Source organism: Cnephaeus nilssonii (assembly GCF_951640355.1).
Source record: "Cnephaeus nilssonii genome assembly, chromosome: 8".
NCBI classification, from domain to species: domain Eukaryota; kingdom Metazoa; phylum Chordata; class Mammalia; order Chiroptera; family Vespertilionidae; genus Cnephaeus; species Cnephaeus nilssonii.
Genome location: NC_137079.1, coordinates 87723748 through 87744834, shown reverse-complemented (window position 1 = coordinate 87744834; position 21087 = coordinate 87723748). Strand labels below are relative to the sequence as shown.

General features: G+C 42.9%; 1 protein-coding gene across 6 annotated transcripts in view; it reads left to right on the top strand.

Annotated features, from left to right (window-relative positions):
• CAB39L (calcium binding protein 39 like) overlaps positions 1 to 21087 on the top strand; it is a 172035-nt gene that overhangs the window by 141010 nt on the left and 9938 nt on the right. For all 6 annotated transcript variants that reach the window (XM_079779126.1, XM_079779127.1, XM_079779122.1 and 3 more), the window contains one exon: positions 7993 to 8136. In XM_079779126.1, the coding sequence (XP_079635252.1) occupies positions 7993 to 8136 (144 nt within the window). The remainder of the gene's footprint in view (positions 1 to 7992; positions 8137 to 21087) is intronic.

The following is a 21087-nucleotide window of genomic DNA, read 5'->3' as shown; positions in this document are numbered from 1 at the left end:
AGGCAAAGGCAGTGACATCAATGCCGGGCTCTCCCATGTCCAGCTTGTTAACGCAGTTGAAGATAAGGATGCATCCTATTGCCACAGCCATGTACCTGAAGAACAGAATTGCTTATTTGTGAAGAGCTCCACAAGGACAGCCAAAACACAGCTGTCCATGTTTCCTAGTATAAGAGGTGGTCTCCCTGGAGGGAAGTGGAAATTGAAACAGTAAACAGAGGTGACAATGGTCTGAAGGGCCAGAATATGGGAAATTGCTTATACATTTTCAAATCTTTCCTCTTTTCAGTGGGAATCTGTCAGATACTGGACCAAAGTAGAGACATTGTTACAAACTAAGGTGACAACTAAATTTAGGGGTCAAAAAAGCTGAGGGTCATAGACTTTAGAATTATCCCTGTTCCATTTTCATCAGTAACAAGAACTTGTGACAGAAATTTTTCTCTAGCTAGGTAGGGTCTTAGGCAAAGTTATAAAACTGGCAGGTTTTTATTCAAACATCCCCCTTCTGGTCCTAATTTCTGTTTTTCCTTTCCTACTATCCTATCATCTCCTTCTACCCTGTGCCTATTGTCTCATTCTCTTTTCAAGATATCTTCAGCCCCACCTTATCCTGTTCCCTTGTTAATATTTGAAAGTGGTTAGAGCAGAGCCTAGCTCATGGTAAGCAATAGATATGTTTGTTCAATAAAATAAAAAGCAATTTTATAAGTAAACTAGAGGCCCGATGCACGAAATTTGTGCATGGGTGAGGGGAGTGTCCCTCACCTGGTCTGTACCCTCTCGCAATCCGGGACCCTTCGCTCCTAACCGCCCACCTGCTCACTGCTTACCTCTTGGCTCGCTGCTCCTTACTGCCCGTCTGCTTGCTCCTTACCACCTGCCTGCTCGCTCCTTAGCTCTTGGCTCGCTGCTCCTTAGCACTGCTGTGGAGGTGGGAGAGGCTCCCACCTCCACTGCTGCGTTCGCCAGCCGTGAGCTTAACTCCTGGCTGAGTGGTTTTCCCGTTGTAGGAGCGCACTGACCACCTGGGGGCAGCTCCTGCGTTGAGCATCTGCCCCTGATGATCAGTGCACATCATAGCGACCAGTCATTTTGGTTGTTCCACCATAATGGTTGCTGGGCTTTTATATAGATAGATAGATATTCATCATTATCCCCAGAGTTTAATCTCTGGAAGGTTTTGATCAATTCTAAATAAGTAATTGGGACTAGAGTGTGAATTAGACTTATTCCTGCCAGGATTCATTTGCATTTAAAAATAGAAGCCTGTTAATACAGTGGATGTGTGATTGGTATGTTATGTCATACAAATTTGGTGGGTAGCAAAGGGAAGGAAGGACGGTTCATTGCTCACTGCTGTTTGCTGTCACCCAGCTCTCTACTTCCCAGCCTCCCTCTTCACAGGGTTCTCTAGTTAGAGACCTCTGCAGTGTTCCCAGTGACACCAGCAAGAAGCAGCAGAGTTTATATCTGGTATTAAAACACTCCCTTTTTCAAACTGATTATGTTTCCTATTCATTTACAAATACCTCAGCTGACTCATAAGACCTCTTTATTACTATTAATATCCATGCAGACATACTACAATGGTTTCTATTCCTGCCTAAAATTCTTTACAGTTGAGTGTCTTGAAAATATTTGATTAAGAATATAGTAAAACCAAGCACTGGTTGAACAGTAAGAGAGGGAGAGGGAGAGAGAGAGAGAGAGAGAGAGAGAGAGAGAGAGAGGGAGAGGGAGAGGGAGAGGGAGAGAGAGAAAGGAAAAGGAAAGGAAAGGAAAGGAAAGGAAAGGAAAGGAAAGGAAAGGAAAGGAAAGGAAAGGAAAGGAAAGGAAAGAAAAAAGAAAGACAAGAAACTAGTAAAAGGCAGATAAAGCATATTTGAGAATGCAGAAATTGTTTAAAAGGTTACCGAAGAGTTGGCTTTTTTGAATGCCACATTATAGGCAGAGACTTGCTAAAATGGTCTTCTATCACTCTATTCAAGGAAAGAGCTCACTAAATATTGTTTATTGTTTTCTTCAACAGAAAAACATTGTTTTGAAGAGCTCTGCTAGTGTGCTGTTGGTTTTTCCTTTTGGAAATTAGATGTGTGGGTAGCAGCAGTATGTTCTATTTTAACATAACCTTGTTTATGTCTCTGGATTCTGTAATATTTTATATATAGATGTTTTATAATTATAGGAAACAAGAGGTTAAATTATTACAGTAGTCTACTTGCAGTATTCTTCAAGTAATGAATTACATTAAAGCTAGGTGTTTTGTGGAAGGGCAATGTGTGAAAACAGCTCCCCAGTGCTAGAAAGGACCGACATGCCAAAACAGGAGGCCAAGTCCAGTTTGTACGTTATAAAGGGGAGCTTAAACAAAGTGGCCTCGTGCAGTAGCAACACAACGGATTGCTGAGCCTTCCACCCCCACCCCTCACCCCGCCAGACTTTGTATGTTATGAGAGCAATGAGAATGCGTGGATGAGCAAAGAGATCAGGTGCCAGAGGCTTCGGTGCCAGAGAGAGGTAAGAGAACCAGGGAGAGTGTCTCGCCCTAGAGAGAGGATTGATGTGAATCTTGTGATCAGCCCAGAGCTCTGGTTCCTGTTCCAGAGCCACCCAGGGAAGGGGCGGGTTAGGGTCCGTCATCACCCAGATGTCAGGACAGCGGGTTAGCTTTAAGATGGGGTCACTTATGTTCCTCACACTACGCTATTTTCTGATTCCAAAGTAGTGCTACCTGCTGCCTTTTGTTAATCATATTCTACATTTTCCTAAACTATTTTGGGGAGCTTAGATTCCTAGTGTCAATAAAAAATAATTAACAGAGAAATTCCTTTCACTCATGTGACAGAGTTTAGAAATGTATTTCTTGTCTTCTTCAGGGGCCTGACATTTAATTACTAGATCGAAAGATTATAATTCAAAAGAACCTTGGTGGAATTTGGGAGGGGTTTGGACTCTGGTCAATTTAATTAAAACGCTAAGTTAAAAAACACACTCATTATATCTACGTACTTGATGTGCATGGCTTTACTATATAGTATGAAGCCTGTAAAATAAAATTTAAGGAAGTAAAAAATACAACTTTTTCCATAAAGGGCAGTATTTTGTCATTGTTAGTATTAATTAAAATAGATTAACCCTTACTGGCTAAAAGATTCAGTGTTGTTTACCAAGTGATTTAATACAATTGTTTCAGAAAAGTAGTGAAATTATATTAGCAAAGGATGGACATCCCCATGTAATAAAAACTGAAGTGACTTAATCTGAATTTAACTCATAAACATCAGCAAATGTTTATTGAATGTGTATATGTACATTTTAAGGATTAGGGTTTTTTTTAATGAAATTGTTGCTAAAAGACCTTTTCATATGTATATGTGTGTGATATATATGTATTTTAACATGTGGTATAGATTACATTTGATTATATATTTTTATAGAAATACATTTTAGATATATATCTATATACTAGTATTAAGATATATCATATACATGTTTTATAAAGATATACACTGAGTGGCCAGATTATTATGATCTCTGAACGCATAATATCTGGCCACTCAGTGTATAGCCTATATAATAAAAGGCTAATATGCAAATTGTCCCCTTGACCAGGAGTTCAACCAGCAGGCAGGCCGGCCAACTGCCCATGTCCCCTCCCCCTGGCCAGGCTGTCCAGACCCCACCCGTGCACGAATTCATGCACCAGGCCTCTAATATATAAATATATACACTGAGTGGCCAGATTATTATGCGTTCATAGATCATAATAATCTGGCCACTCAGTGTATATTATATATACATATATACATGTATATAACTTAGAAGCCTCTTGTCAGCTCTACAACCCAGAAGTGGTTGGGTTTTTTTGTTTTGTTTTGTTTTTTTGAACATCTGAGAGTCATCTCACTGAACTGTAAACATCTAAGAAGTAGCGCACCATCTCCCTATCACCAGAGGAGTTTAACCTTAGTGCTTCTCTCCAACCTATAAACATTTCTTGTTAGAGAGGTAAGAAAGGTTTTATTATGCTTCTTATTTGTTGGATAGAGGCAATTAGTTAAAACAAAGAGCTACCTCAATGGCCAGGTGAATTTAGAGTGAACTATAAAAAGGTGCACAGCAAATAATGCTGGCAAGTCCTCTTACAGGGGGCAGGTTACCTTTTATATTGAGGATATATGTATGTAATGATTGTAGCTCCTTGGCTGTGTAAATAAATGTGGTTTTATCTGTCTTTTTCATAGATTACCTACAGTGTTGTGCTTTGATTATGATTATCTATATATATAAAAGACTAATATGCAAAGTGTCTCCTCAGGAGTTCGACCAGGAGCATGGGAGTTCCATCACTCGCTATGACATGCGCTGACCACCAGGGGGCAGCGCGGAATGAAGGAAGGCCCTGGCTGGCGCCGGCAGCGGGGGAAGGAAGGCCCCGGCCAGCAGCTGGAAGGCACCTATCGGCCCTGATCGCCAACCAGGCCTAGGGACCCTACCCGTGCACAAATTTCATGCACCAGGCCTCTAGTTCAGTAATGAAACTGCTTTCCTTCTGTATTTGTTGAGAAGATTCTGTGGTAACAGGACCTTATTTCCCCAACACTATCCACATTTATCACACAAGCTGTGAAGGGTACAAACACAAACAAGATTTGATGCATGCCCTGTGGAGCGTACATTCTAAAGAGACTCACAAGTAACTCAAGACAGTGTGAGTACAGCTGGGGAAAAACAAAGAGCACAGAGGCAGTTGAGGAGATTCAGCCTGGGAGAAAGTCAGACTCACAGAAACATAGAGTAGAATGGTGGTTACCATGGGCTGGGGGGTAGGGGAAATGGGGAGAAATTGATCAACAGCTATAAAATTTTAGCTATAGATAAATAAGGTTTGGGAATCTAATGTACACTATGGTGACTATAGTTAACAATACTGAATTGTATACTTGAAAGTTGTTGAGAGTAGATATTAAGCATTCTCACCCCACACACACACACACACACACACACACACAACTGAGGTGGTGGATGTGTTAACATGATTGTGGTAAATATTTCACAATGTATACGTGTATGAAATCATTATAATGTACACTTTAAGTGTGTACAGTTTTGTCAATTATATCTAAACTAGAGGCCTGTTGTACGAAATTCGTGCATGGGTAGAGTCCCTAGGCCTGGCCGGCAATCAGGGCTGATCGAGGCCTTCTGGCTGCCAGCCAGGGCCTCCCTTCCCCAGCTGCCGACCAGGGCCTGCCTTTGTTCTGTGCCACCCACTGGTGGTCTGCGCACGTCATAGCAAGCGATTGAAATCCCGGTCTCCTGGTTGAACTCCTGAGGGGACACTTTACATATTAGCCTTTTATATATATAGATAAAGCTGGGGTGGGTGGATGGAGCAAGGGGAATAAGGCCACAGACCCAGGAATAAGGAAGACTTAAGTGAGGCAGCGGAGGAGAGGAAGCAGCAGGAATGACTTCAGATCACAAAGGGCTTTGAGTGCCATCCATAGGAATCTAGACATTTGTTTGTTTATGCATCCGCTTTATAAGTGGAATTAGTAACATGAATAGGGCTGATCTTCGGGAAGATTTGTTTGACATCATGTGCAGAATGGATTGGATTGGCTGAAGACTGCAGAGGAGACCATTTGTGTGCTGTTGCAGTCGTCCAGGTGAAAGGCAGTGAGGGTTTGGATGAGGGCACTGGCATTAAAAATTGAATGAAAGATCTTTGAGGCTCTTAGAAACAGAAAATTGGAAGATCTTGGATGTAGATTTTATGTGAGGAGCAAGAGAAAGAAAGGAGCTGGGAAGATTTCAACACTCTGCCCTAAGGCACTAGAAGATATAATGTCGTTAACAAAGAGAAAAGAGGAAAGAGACATTAAGTGTGATAGGCCAGGAAAGTGTTTGGCTGGGGCTGCCTGGTGGACAGTTAGAAATGTGGGCATGGAGTTTAGGAAAAAAATTGAAATTGGAAATGTAGATTTGAGAGACACTTTCCCAGATGTTATAGTTGAAGCCATGTACTTAGATGAGACTGTTGGGAAATAAAAGCTAAGTGATTCCAGTATACAGCTTGGAATGAATGAATGAATGAATGAGAAAAATCAAGGATACAGCTTGGAAAATTCCTGCATATGTAGTGCCGAAGGAAAGCAAGTCAGTAATAGAGGCAGCAAAGGAATACGCTGCAGGAGGTAAGAAACCAGAAGAATGAAATGGCCTTGAAACCAAAAGCAAAGAAAGTTTCCAGAAGAGTGTTCAGTTAGCTTTAGATGCTACAGAGAGACTAAGGAAGATGAAGATCAACGATTTACATGTTTGCCATTCCATATGTATATGACTAACTGGTAACCAGCTAACACGCAACTATAGTCATCATTTTCTATGTTTAACAAACATTACTTTTGTACACTCAAATTACTTACAGGTGTGTACTTCTCATTTGTTAAATAGACAAAAGATGCATCACAGGCAAGGTTGTTGTTCCCTGGCTGCCAAACACACACACAATGTACGCACACACCCCTATTACATACACACCCCTACTCCTGGGGTTATGTTGCTAGACTGTGTTGTGAGGTAGACAGTTTCATGTGCTTTCTCCTTCCATCCAGCACTTAAACATCTATGCGATGTATTACTATCCTGGACATCTAGAAAAATTCCAGTAAATAGGAGATTTGGAAAATAAATATATCACATATAAAATTATGTTAAGGGTACACTTCAACTGCCTGGTTGCCAAAGCTTTAGGAATTGCTACCACTACAGTGAGAATACAAGTTTATGAGATATAGCAGCAGCACATTAAGCTGTGCTGTTAGAGTCTCTTCAACTATTCTCACTTTTGGTATTTTTATTTTGTTTTGAAGTATCTTAGTCTGTTCTGGCTGCTATAACAAAATACCATAGACTGGGTGGCTTAAATAATAAATATTTCTTGTAGTTCTGGAGGCTGGGGAGTCCAAGATTAAAATTCTAGCAGTGAGAGAGCTCTCTGGGGTCCCTTTCATAAGAGCACCAGTCCCATTCATGATGTTTTTACCCTCATGCACTAACCTCTTAAAGACCCCTCCTCCTCCTACACATCACGTTGGAGGTTAGAATCTCAACATGTAGATTTTGGAGAGCACATAAGCATTCAGTTCATAACATAGAGTAATGCTGCATTTTGGGAACTATTCATTTGTCACCAGAAAATGTTTTGCTTTACTTTTTTATAAAAACGTGCTGCACATGTTAAACTTTATTTGGGTTGAGAATCAATTATTTTTTTTTCTGGTTGTATATCAGAGTTTGTAATAAAAATTTGGGGGGAAATATAAGCCACTTTACATAACCTATTTTTTCCCCAGTAAGCTACTAGAGTACATTAATTTAGGTAATGGGGGTATAATTGTAGAGTCAATTTTGTTATTCTTATCCTACCTCAAGATAATTTAAGCCAGTGATCGGCAAACTCATTAGTCAACAGAGCCAAATATCAACAGTACAACGATTGAAATTTCTTTTGAGAGCCAAATTTTTTAAACTTAAACTTCTTCTAACGCCACCACAAAATAGACTCGCCCAGGCCGTGGTATTTTGTGGAAGAGCCACACTCAAGGGGCCAAAGAGCCGCCTGTGGCTCGCGAGCCGCAGTTTGCCGACCACTGATTTAAGCAATGAAAATAATAAATTAGTTTCTCACTAGCTCTTGATTAGAGCTATAGAGTGAGCTTTTTAAAGCTGCAGCAATGATTGGCTTAAAAATAGATTCAGAAATGCATTAAGTACGGACTTTAACAAAACTGTAAAAAGCTTAAAATAACTACTGCTTTCATGCCTGTGCTTTAAGATGCGCTTAAGGACTCTCAATTTTTTTCATGTCAACATTCTAAACTCATATTTATATTTTGTTTTTCAGTGGGAAGCAGCGAGGTGTATTTTGAATAAGATGGCTCTCAGATTATAGCATTGATTTTTTGTTTTATTTGTTTATAGCTGCTGGGTGAACTGATCCTGGATAGACACAACTTTGCCATTATGACAAAGTACATCAGCAAGCCAGAGAACCTCAAATTGATGATGAACCTCCTTCGAGATAAAAGTCCCAATATTCAATTTGAAGCCTTTCACGTCTTTAAGGTAAAGTGTAAGCTACAGAAATAAAGTGGGCATTTGTTTTCCAGTTTCAAGTGGCAAACTCCTTACTTTTTATTCTCCTTTATACTTGAGAAAAAATTAAATAGGCAGTCTTTTGTTTTGCATGACTTAATTGAAATTTTAGAGTTAAATTAATGAATGCCCATTTCTTTCTAAAAGGTTTCTAACTAATCCATATCTCTAAATATTTTCTTTTTTTATTAAGAAAACTAGAGGCCTGGTGCATGAAAATTAATGCACTGGACGGGGGTCCCTCAGCCTGGTCTGCCTCCTCTCACAGTCTGGGAGCCCTCAGGGCAGGAGGCGACCCGGTGATCAGGGGAAGACAACGCCCCCATCATATCTCTGCTGCTGCCACTGCCGGCAGCGCAAGCCTTGGCTGGCCGTGGTTACCTGATCCTCAGGTGGCCCTGAGTGGCTAGGCAGCCGCCATCCGAGGCTTGCCTGTGCCTTGGGCCAGCCCTGGGCAGCTGGGCAGCTAATATCCGAGGGGGCTGAGGGGACTGGGGGACTCCGGAGTCAGGCGCGCGGAATGGACAGACCCACCTGGGGCGGACCTGGCCATGCTGTGTGCCTGCTACCCCAGCGGGACTAAGGGGACTGGGCGCCGCCATCTTGTGGCTGTGGGCGCCGCCATCTTTGAGGGTTTGGCAGTCAATTAGCATATTCCCTCCTTATTGGCTGTGGGCACCATCATCTTTGTGAGGGTGTGATGGTCAATTAGCATATTCCCTCCATTAGATAGGATAGGTAGATACTGTTTCCTAAAAGTTACTAAAATAATCAGTGACTGAGCTAGAACCCAAATCCTGAGTGTGAGAATTTGAATGCTTTGCTTTCTACCTTAAGTATTTCTCTGAACCTTAAATGAAACAATGAAGAAACACTTGGGTACTACTCACTTTTATTACTTATTCATAAATATTTTTGTAAATGCATTTTCCTGTGAAAGAAAGCTAGCCCCTGTAATACCTGCTATCTCTTCCTAATACTTTTTTCATTAGTATCCTATATAATAAAAGCCTAATATGCAAATAGACCGAATGGTGGAATGACCGGTGGAACGACCGGCCGCTATGACACACACTGACCACCAGGGGGCAACCGGCAGTGGCGATTGGGGGCCGGGGCACCAGCTGGTGGGTAGCGCCAGGCCACCAGCCAAGGTGGGTGCCAGCTGGGGTGCCCTGATCACCCTGCCCGCCGGTCACCCCACAGATCGGCCCTGATCGCCAGCCAGGCCTAGGGACCCTACTCTATATATTGGGAACAGTCTCTAAGATTTAAAAATTAAAACCTGGCAAGTCTCTCTAGCACTGAAAAAACAGGATGATGCAGCGATGACATGCATGGACTCTGGCTTGCACATTTTGTGGTCAGCCCTGATGCTAACACTTATAATTGTGTGACAAAGCCAATTACTTAACTTCTCTCTGCTTCAGTTTTTCCACCCATACGATGGGGAAAATGGGACTACTGCCCCAGAAGGATCATGTTATGTACTACTTTTTATAATCAGGGTAAAAAAATGTAGCTGCCCATACAACAGCAAGATGCCTTTCACCTGTATGAAAAGTGTGGTCACTGGTGCATACAGCATCCTGGATTGTGAGAGGGATGTCCAACTGTTGGTTTAGGCTAGCGGGGATCGGGTCTAAATTGGCAGTGGACATCCCCCGAGGGCGCAGGCCAGGCTGAGGCCCCCCGCCGCGCATGAATTTCGTGCACCGGGCCTCTAGTAAGTAATCAAATGGCCTCCTAGAAACTTTAGACAATAGATTTTTATAGATTATGGTTGATGAGAAAAATCTAATCTGTAATCCCATACTCCTAACTATTGTAAAGACTTTAGTAAGTTTTCTCTTCCTGTGCACGTATTTGAAGGGTCTTTTTTCTACAGCTGTATTCACATTGTATACAAAATTTATATCCTGATTTTAGCACTGAATGCTATAACATCAGTAAACATTAATTCATTATCATTATATGTCATATTTAGAGCTAGTAGTTTTATTGGTATCATAGTTTATCATTGGGTATATTTATTTTAGTTTACTTAAATATTCCTGCAGGCTAGGTGAGCTTTTTTTAGTCTTTATAATGTATGTTCATTAATTGAATTTATCAGACACATGGCAATTTATAAGATACTAGAGGCCCGGTGCACAAAATTTGTGCATGGGTAGGGTCCCTAGGCCTGGCCGAGGATCAGGGCTGATCTATGGGGTGACCGGTGGGGCGATCAGGGAGGCCCCCGCTGGCACCCACCTTGGCTGGCCTGGCGCTGCCCACTCGACGGTCCTGCCCCCCCCACTGCTGCCACTGGTCGGGGCCTGTGGGCTGGGGGCAGCTTCTGCATTGAGCGTCTTCCCCCTGGTGGTCAGTGTGTGTCATAGTGACTGTTGTTCTGCCAGTCATTCCACTGTTCGGTCAATGTACATATTAGGCTTTTATTATATAGGATTTAATTGTTGCTCTGAGAGGTAAAAAACAGTTTTAATCCATCTTTCAGCCACCAGATCTTCATTGTCCAAAAAGTTACTAGAGCAATTTAAATCCAAAATTAATTTATAAATTCCATTTAATTACATTCAAAATCCCAACAGGAATTTTCCTGGAACTTAACAAGCTAGTTCTAAGATTTGTTATTTTTTTGTGTTTTTATTTTTTTGTTGTTGTTATTGTTGTTTGATTTTTAAACATTTATCTTTATTGTTGAAAGTATTGCAGATGTCCCCTCCCATCCCTCTCCCATTGACCCCTTTCACAAGTAATGGCCTAGGAGTATCAATGGTAATTTTGAAGAACTGATAGAGGAATCCTCCCTACCAAATTTTAAACTTATATGCCCAGTCAAAATGGCAGAGTAGGAAAATGCTATGCTTGCCTCCTCCCGTGACCACATCAAAATTACAACTAAACTACAGAACAACAATCATTGAGAACCACCTGAAGTGTAGTGGAACAGAAATCCCATAACTAAGGGTATAAAAAAGAAGCCACATTGAGCCCGACCAGTGTGGCTCAGTGGTTGAACATGAACCCATGAACTAGGAGGTTCGATTCCCAGTCAGGGCACATGCCTGGGTTGTGGGATCAATCCCCAGTACGGGGTGTGCAGGAGGCAGCTGATCAATGATTTTTCTTTCATCATTGATGTTTCTATATCTCCCTCCCTCTCCCTTCCTCTCTGAAATCAATGAAAATTATGTTAAAAAAAAGAAGCCACATTGAGACAAGTAGGAGGGGCGAAGACACAGAATGGGCTGGTCCCACACCCATATGTGGCAGTTTTCTCAGCTTCAGAAGTCCCTGCTGAGGAAGAGAGGTCCCAGGCCCACATCCATGCTTCCTAGCCCAGGGTTCCAATGCAGGGAAGAGAAGTCCCTATAAATTCTGGCTGTGAAAACCTATGGGGATTGAGGCTGGGAGGATTCAATCTGGTGAGAAGGAGGGCTGCTGGAGTCCTAGGCATTAGGGCCTGCGCATGGACTTACTCGCTGATGAATTCAACTGCTCTGAGCTCCAGTGCTGGGATTGTGGCTGAAAAAGCACCAGGACATACTGGAGTAACGGCTTTCTTTCAGACAGATGGGCTGGCAGAGGCCATTGGTCCTTTGTTCAGCCCTCTCCCACCTAGCCTGCAGGCTCAGGCTGGCACCAAGTCTGAGTCTCCATCAACGCGGCTAAAACCATTTGCCCAGCCCTGGTGATTCCCCCACCCACCCAACTTGATGGCCTACCCAGGCCACTTCCAGTGGCTTTCCATACAAACAGCCTGTCATGCTCATGCTTCGTTACTTTACTAAATTCTCTCAAAGGTTCATAAACTTCAAGTAAGCAGTATCTGACCTCATTGTGCCCATACTTCTTACTAAGCAGCCCCAAATCTGGCAGAAGCACCAACCATCTGCAGATCATATTAAGTGGCCCTGGGCAGGGCACAGGCAGTGCACCTGACCCCCTCCTAAGAGACCCCAGAACAAGCACACCAAGAGGCCAGCTTCAGACTACACCAGAGGACCACCCAACCATCTCCACAAACAACACACCTAAAGGGTGGACTCAGAAGGCATCAGAGCCTTGCTAAAGGGAATCCTACTTCATAGGGTAAGCCCCTGCACAACAGCTCCTCCACTATAGTCATAGTCAGTCCTGAGAGTCAGTCCCTCTCATTGGCATGCCAGTAGCAATCAAGGCTCAACTACAGCAGGAGGGCACACACAAACACAACCCACACAGGGAAACACATGGGGTACCTGGCTCAGGTGACCAGGGAGGTTGTAACACTGACATTATAGGACACCTACTACATAAGGCCACTCTACCAAGACTAGGAGACAGCTTTACCTAACACAGGAAAAAACACAGGGCGGCAACCAAAATGAGAGACAAACAAATATGTCCCAAATGAAAGAACAGAACAAAACTCCAGAAAAAGAACTAAACAAAATGGAGACAAGCAATCTACCAGTGCAGAGTTCAAAACAATGGTTATAAGGATGCTCAATGAACTTAGGGGAATAGTGGAGGAAATCAGTAAGAACTTTAACAAAGACATGGAAAACGTGAAAATAGAGATAGGAAACATAAAAATAAACCAGTCAGAAATGAAGAATACGTTAGAAGGAATCAACAGTAGATTAGATGAATGAGTGTATTGAATCAGCAATTTGAAAGACAAGGTAGCAGAAAACACGCAATCAGAACAGCAAAAAGAAAAAATAATCCAAAGATATGAGGATAGTTTAAGGAGTATCTGGGATATCATCAAGTATACCAACATTTACATCATAGAGGTACCAGAAAAAGAAGAGAGAGAGCAAGGGACTGAGAACCTATCGGAAGAAATAGTGACAGAAAATTTCCCCTAATCTGCTAAAGTAAATAGACACATATGTCCAGGAAGTGCAGAGAATCCCAAACAAGATGAACTCAAAGAGGCCTACACCAAGATGCACCATAATTAAAATGACAAAGTTTAAGCACAAAGAAAGAATCTTAAAAGCAGAAAGAAAAAAAACAGTTAGTGGCATATAAGGGAGCTCCCATAAGACTATCAGCTGATTTCTCAACAAAAACTTTGCAGGCCAAAAGGGATTGGCCAGAAATATTCAAAGTGATGAAAAGCAAAGACCTACAACCAAGATTAATCTAGCCAGCAAAGCTTTCAATTAGAATTGAAGGACAGATAAAGAGCTTCCTAGACACAAAAAAGCTAAAGGAGCTTGTCACCACCAAATCAATATTGCAAGTAATGTTAAAGGGACTTCTTTAAGAAGAAGAAGAAGAAGAAGAAAAAGATAAATATAAATAATTAAATGGCAACAACTACATACCTATTTATAATTACTTTAAATGGCAACAACTACATACCTATCTATAATTACTTTAAACATAAATGGATTAAATACTCCAATCAAAAGACGTATGATGTCTGAATGGATAAGAAAATAAGACCCATATGTATGCTGCCTATAAGAGACCCACTTCAAATCAAAAGACATGCAGGAATGAAAGTAAAGGAATGGGAAAAAAAATTATGAAAATGGAAACAAAACAACAACAACAACAAGTGGGGTAGCAGCACTTATATTAGACAAAATAGACTTTAAAACAAAGGCTAGGCCCTGACCAAATAGCTCAGTTGGTTAGAGCATCATCCTGATACACCAAGGTTGCAGGTTCGATCCTCATTCAGGGCACATATGAGTATCAACCAACGAATGTATAAATAAGTGGAACAACAAATTGTTTCTCTTTCTCTTCCTCTCTTCCTCCCTTCCCTCCCCTCCCTCCCTGTATCTAAAACTCAATTAATAAATACAATTTTTTAAACAAAGGCTATAAGAGACAAAGAAGGACCCAACAATTTCACTTCTTGATATTTTTCTGAAGAAACCACAAACACTAATTCAAAAATTCATATGCATCCCTATGTTCATTGCAGCATTATTTACAGTAGCCAAGTTATTGGAGCAACCTAAGTGTCTATCGAAAGATGCATGGATAAAGAAGTGGTACATACATTCAATGGAATATTACTCAACCATAAAAAAGAATCTTGCCATCTGCAACAACATGGATGGACCTAGAGGGTATTATGTTAAGGGAAATAAGCCAGACAGAGAAAGACAAATGTCATATGATTTCACTTATTTGTGGAATCTAAAAAACAAAATAAATGAACAAACAAAACAGAAACAAACTTATAGGTACAGAAAACATTTTGATGGTTGCCAAATAGGAGGGGGTTGGCTGGATGAGCAAAAAAGAGGAAGGGAATAAGGTGTGAAATTGTCAGTTATAAAAACAGTCACAGGGATGTAAAGTACAGTATTAAGAATATAGTCAATGTTGTAATAACTGTATGGTGTCAGATGGGTACTAGACTTATTGGGGTGATCACCTTGTAAGTTATATAAATGAATAGTCACTATGTTGTGAAGCTGAAACTAATATAATATTCTATGTTAACTGTACTTTAAAAATGAAAATTTATTTAAATAAAACCTGAAATGCCAACAATAACAAAAAAAACTTATGGATTTGTAATAAATGAAGACAATATTGTATTGGCACAGAAATAGACAAATAGGACAACAAAACAGAATACAGGGCCCAGAAATAAACCTTAGTAAATATGAAACTTGATATTTGATAGTGGAAAGATTATAAAAAAATCAGTGAAGAAAGGGTTCACTATTCAATAAGTGGTTGTAGGTAAAGGATTATCTATAAAGAAAGTTCTATGCTCCATTATACTCAGAAATAAATTCTAGGTAAAGACCTACTACACTTGAAAAGCAAAATTTTGTTAACTTTTAGATGAGAAAATAGGAGACTGTCCTTATGATTTTAGAGTGGGAAGAATTTCCTTAAAAGGAAATAAAAATCATAAAACATAATAGAAAATATTAATAAACTTGATCACATTAAAATTTGAAACTGCTGAAAAAGACATAAGCAGAGTGAAAAGACAGGATAGAATGTGATACATATCTATACTAATAAAACGGTAATATGCAAATTGTCAGGACGCCCCCACAGTAATGACTGAACAGAAGCCTGCGTGGGGTGACAAGGCCGGCAGGGGCGTTAGTGAGGGACAACCAAACGACTGAACAGCAGGCCGCATGGGGCAACCAGACCAGTAGGGGGTGCAGTTGGGGGCGACCAGGCCAGTGTGTGTGGGGGAAGTTAGGGGTGATCAGGCCAGCAGGCAGAGGCGGTTAGGGGTGATCAGGCTGGCAGGGGGTCTATTTAGGGGTGACCAGGCAGGCGAGCGTCTAGGAGCCAGTGGTCCCAGATTGTGAGAGGGATGTCTGACTGCCGGCAGTCAGACATCCCCCGAGGGGTCATGGATTGGAGAGGGTGCAGGCTGGGCTGAGGGGACCCCCCCATGCACGAATTTTGTGCACTGGGCCTCTAGTCCTATATAATAAAAGCCTAACATGCAAATTGTCCCCTCGGGCGGTTGTTCGACTGGGAGTTTGACCGCTCGCTATGATGTGCGCTGACCACCAGGGGGCGGCGCGAAACATGGCGGACGTCTGCAACATGGTGCTGGTAGTGGGCAGCAGTGGAGGCACTGACAAGAGTGGGACCACAGTGGGATGGTGGAGCAGGTGAGCGGGTGGCGCCAGGCCAAGGCGGGTACAAGCAGGGGCCCAATTGCCCCACGAATCGCCCCTCAGATGGTGACCAGTGGCAGCGGGGAGCGGGGCTGCCGCTCGGCTTCCAGGCACTGAGGGAGCCAGGCAGGGGGTCTGGCCCAAACCGATTGCCCCGCAGATGGCGACCAGCAGCAGTGGCAGGGGGTGGGGCCGCTACCCGGCTCCCAGGCACTGAGGGATTCAGGCGGGGGTTGGGAGGTGCCAATCGCCCCACAGGCGGGATGGTGGAGCAGGTGAAGGAGTGGCACCAGGCCATGGCAGGGTGCCAGGCAGGTCTGCAAGGCTGGGGGTGTGAGCTGGGGCTGCGAGCCTGGGGGAGCGAGCTGGGGCCCCAATCCCTGCAGGCTACTCCAGGGGACCCCACCCATGCATAAATTCATGCACTGGGCCTCGGGTAACTTATAAAAAGACAATTCAATAGAAAAATGGGCAAAGGATACAAGTTGATAATTACAGGTGAGGAAACCTAATTGGCCAATAAATAGTTGAAGATGCTCATCTTACTAGTAATCATGGAAATGTCCATTAAAACATTGATGAGATATCAGTTCACATTCTTTATATTAGCAAACATGTTTAAGTCTGACAATATCAAATTTTGGTAATGTTGAAGGCTGTGAGAACCCTCATACACTGTAAATTGGTACAACTACTTTGAGAACAGTTTAGCAAAATTAAGAATTGAAAGTGTGCATAAGGAATCATGTACAGAAATGTTCATTGCAACATTGATTAGAATGGTGTAAAATTAGAGGGAAAAAACATAAATGGCTGGGGAAATAAAAATTGTGACATAGCCATATAACTGCATATATTAATGGGTTAAAATTAATGAATCAGTGTGGATAAACCTCAGAAACATTGAATGGGATAAACAAACATTAAAAGGATGTTATTTAAAGTTTGAAAACATGCAAAAACAATACCATATGTGGATTCAGTTATGCAGGTATTGTCTAAAAACCTGCAGGGGAGGGTTAGGGAAGAGAATGGTATCATGAAGAAGTGTCCAATAGGCTTTAATTATATCTGTAATATTTTATTTTAAAAATTTCAATTATTCCTATACTCTTCTCTGTTATAATTATTTCATAAAAAATAAACACAAATTTGATGGAACAAAAATAGACTGCTGTGGACTAGAAAATGCCTATCCTATCTAATAAAAGAGTAATATGCAGATTGACCATCACTCCAACACACAAGATGGCTGCCCCCATGTGGTCAAAGATAGCTGCCCCCATGTGGACACAAGATGGCCAGCAGGGGAGGGCAGTTGGGAGAGACCAGGCCTGCAAGGGAGGGCAGTTGTGGGCGATCAAGCCTGCAGGGGAGGGCAGTTAGGGGTGACCAGGTCGGCAGAGGAGGGAAGTTGGGGGCGACTGGGCCTGCAGGAAAGGGCAGCTGGGGGGGACCCAGGCCTGCAGGGGAGAGCAGTTGGGGGCAACCAGGCCTGCAGGGGAGGGCAGTTAGGGGTGACCAGGCCTGCATGGGAGGGCAGTTGGGGGGGACCAGGCCTGCAGGGGAGGGCAGTTTGGGGGGACCCAGGTCTGCAGGGGAGGGCAGTTGGGGGGGACCAGGCCTGCAAGGGAGGGCAGTTGGGGGAGAACAGGCTGGCAGGGGAGGGCAGTTAGGGGTGACCAGACTGTCAGGGGAGGGCAGTTAGGGGTGACCAGGCCGGCAGGGGAGGGCAGTTAGGGGCAATCGGGCTGGCAGGGGAGCAGTTAGGCATCAGTCAGGCTGGCAGGGGAGTGGTTAGGGGGTGATCAGGCTGGCAGGCAGAAGTGGTTAGGGGCAATCAGGAAGGCAGGCAGGCGAGCAGTTGGGAGCCAGCAGTCCTGGATTGTGAGAGGGATGTCCCAGATTGGAGAGGGTACAGGCTGGGCTGAGGGACACCCCCTGCCCCATGCACGAATCTCATGCACCGGCCTCTAGTGTAGTATAAAATGATTGTCCCTGTTATGACCCTTTTGACAGTAAAACTGTATGTCATGTCATTCAGCTTCCATGGAATTTTAATATCTCATTCTAGAAGAGAGCAAGCTTTATATAATTATGCTAAAATTATGCATAATTCAGTGGGTGGCAAAATAGAAATAACTTACTTTCATCCTTTGAGATCAGAATTTGGATCATCTAATCATCAGACAGATTAGGTAAATTTAAAAATAGTTGACTGTTTACTTGCATATGTGTATAACCCTAACCCTACCCTGTACCCCAACTATGTTCCTTCTGAAATGTGAAACAAATTGTTTACTTGCCAAAAATAATATCTTGTTATTTAGAAAAAGTAACAGCGAAGGCCTAGAGTTTTTTCACAGTTCTTTATTGATAGTTTTTCCCCCAAAGCACCTTCCATAAGGTGCAGAAAATGTGGAACACATGACTAAAAATGTCTTTGCCAGATTATTAGTGTCTCATTTTCATTAGCTTGCTGATAAGTTCAGGGACTGACATGAGATGCCATTTCACATGTTCTCCTGTTGACAGCAGGATGGTGTGGTGACAGCAGGAAAGAACTGGATGGAAGTCAGGGGACCTAGGTTTTTGTTCTGGCTCAATTGCCAGCAGTGACTTTGGGCAAATCCATCTGGATCTATCATTTCCTCACTTACAGAATGAGTAACACTGAAGTCTAGGTCTAAGATACTAGGTTCAGGTGACCTTTGTCTCTGTCATCTGGCTTTCCCAGAGATGTGCCCATTATGAATGTAGGAATCAGCTATGAGCTAATCTTCCTTTCCCTTCTCTGTTAACCTCCTTAACCGCAAAGGACTTGTTGCCACTTCCCACCAAACCGTGTAGGGGTGTGGGTGGTCTGTGCCTTTTGACTCACCTCTCAGAGCTGCTGGAATTTGGGGATGGCTCATGCCAAAATTGGTCCTAAGTGTACTAGTATCACTCTGTCATCCACATCCTAGCAGTTGACCACAATAGCCATTTCTATGAAAACAAGAAGCTCTATCCTAGGTTATTCCAAAATTCAAAGGCCAGCTTGATAATTCATCTAAAAAAAAGTATACAGAACAAGAAACATACTAGTTGAGAATAATTTTCATGTGGTCTTACTGAAAAGCAAGCAGAATTACACATTAATTTGGTGAAAGACTAACCCTAAATTACCCACTTCCTTAGGGACCCATTTTTTAACAGGCCAACTTCCCCAGTCACAATGCACCAAATCTAAGTCTACTGATGGAGAAAGCGATTGAGACCAAATGAATTTAGGAGTCAGCTGTGATCTGATTTAATAACAAAACTTTTTCTAAAAATTTTAATAGTACACTGAAAAAGTGTTTATGTCAGCTAATGTTTCATCAACTACTTTTAACTAGTATCAAAGTAGTCTAAATATTGTATTCATTTGGGAAGGTGAACCTTTAGAATGAAAAGGTCTTATTCTACACTTGCACAGAATGAAATTTTCTTTTTAGTAACTTCTATCCTACCTAATAATAGACAAATATGCAAATTGACCATACCTCTGACACACCCACAAGCCACGCCCACCACCCAATCAGAGCAAGCATGCAAATTAACCCAAACCAAGATGGCTACAGCCACAGAGAGCAAGGTTTCCTAGGTAACAGAGGAAGCCAAGCTTTCCGCCTGCCCTTGTCAGGCCTAAGCCTCCACTCAAGCTACAAAGTTTCAATTGTAGAAGGTAAACAAATTCAAACAAATGGCGGCAGCCACGGAGCTGGAGAGAGCAGGCCAGGGTTACCGCCGGCAACAGGGGAAGCAAAGCTTTCCGCACACCCTGGCGGGGCCCACCCGCTTAAGGCAACAAAGTTTCAATTATAACCCCAACAGAAATGGCTGCCGGCCTCGGAGGGAGCCCCAGGCTTGGCTCCGCTCCAGGCTACAAAGTTTCAATTGTGGAAGGAAAATAAATTCCAGATCCCAGGGCCTCCGCTTGCGTTGCCAGGGGGCGTGGCCGGCCTGCAAACCACCACAGGCCCCTCACTCAGGCCGCCCACGCCCCAAGGCAACCCCCACCTGATCCGGGACACCCTTCAGGGCAAACCAGCTGGCCCCCACCCCTGTACCAGGCCTCTATCCTATCTAATAAAAGAGTAATATGCAGATTGATCATCACTGCAACACACAATATAGCTGCCCCCATGTGGTCAAAGATCCTGCCCCCATGTGGACACAAGATGGCCAGCAGGAGAGGGCAGTTGGGAGGCACCCAGCCTGCAAGGGAGGGCAGTTGAGAAGGACCAGACCTGCAAGGGAGGGCAGTTGGAGGTGATCAACCCTGCAGGAGAGGGCAGTTAGGGGTGACCAGGCCGGCAGAGGAGGGAAGTTGGGGGCAAACAGGCTGGCAGCAGAGTGGTTAGGGGGTGATCAGGCTGGCAGGCAGAAGCGGTTAGGGGCAATCAGGAAGGCAGGCAGGCAAGCAATTGGGAGCCAGCAGTCCTGGATTGTGAGAGGGATCCCATATTGGAGAGGGTACAGGCTGGGCTGAGGGACAACACCCTCCGTGCACGAATTTCATGCACCAGGCCTCTAGTGTAACTATAACAAGATCCCCAATTTCAAACCCATGTACAAAGCACTCTAGGCTTATAGCATGTATCACAGACAGTAAGGTATATAAAGGAGAAAACTAGCTATTCAATATTGGGTCTAGCACAAATCCCTCTTGGCAAAATAGAACTTGAATAGAATGAATGAATATGTGTGTAAAATAAGAATTTTTTGTTTTTCATTTTTAAAAGCACTCAGGCTTAAAATACTCTTAGTTTTCTGAAATATTTGAATCGTGCTCGTGATATTTGTCTTTCTCCGTAAATCGCATTTCTGAAACATGTTGTGTAAATTAAGGGATACAGACAATAAGAATGCATTCTAAAAAGAAAAGTCACAAGTAGTTTCATTTGTATAACTTTTGGGGGGATTGAAAATAGCATTTAAAAATGGGTACAGCAGACAGAACCAACAAATGCTCTATCTTGAACATATATTCAATTGATTTGGTTTTTCCCTGGCTGGTTTTCTCAGTGGCTAGAGTGTGTCCTTGCCGCCCCCTTCCCCACCACACACACACACCAAAAGGTCTCGGGTTCGATTCCCGGTCAAGGGCACTCCCTCCCTCTCTTCTATTCTCTCTAAAAATCAATGGAGAAAGTATCCTCCGGTGAGGGTAACAAAACAAAAAAATATTTGGTTTCCCAGATCTTAATTTGGAAGTGCATTTCTTATGAAATGGTTCATCTCAAGCCTTGACCAGGGCCCTTCAGGGTCCCAG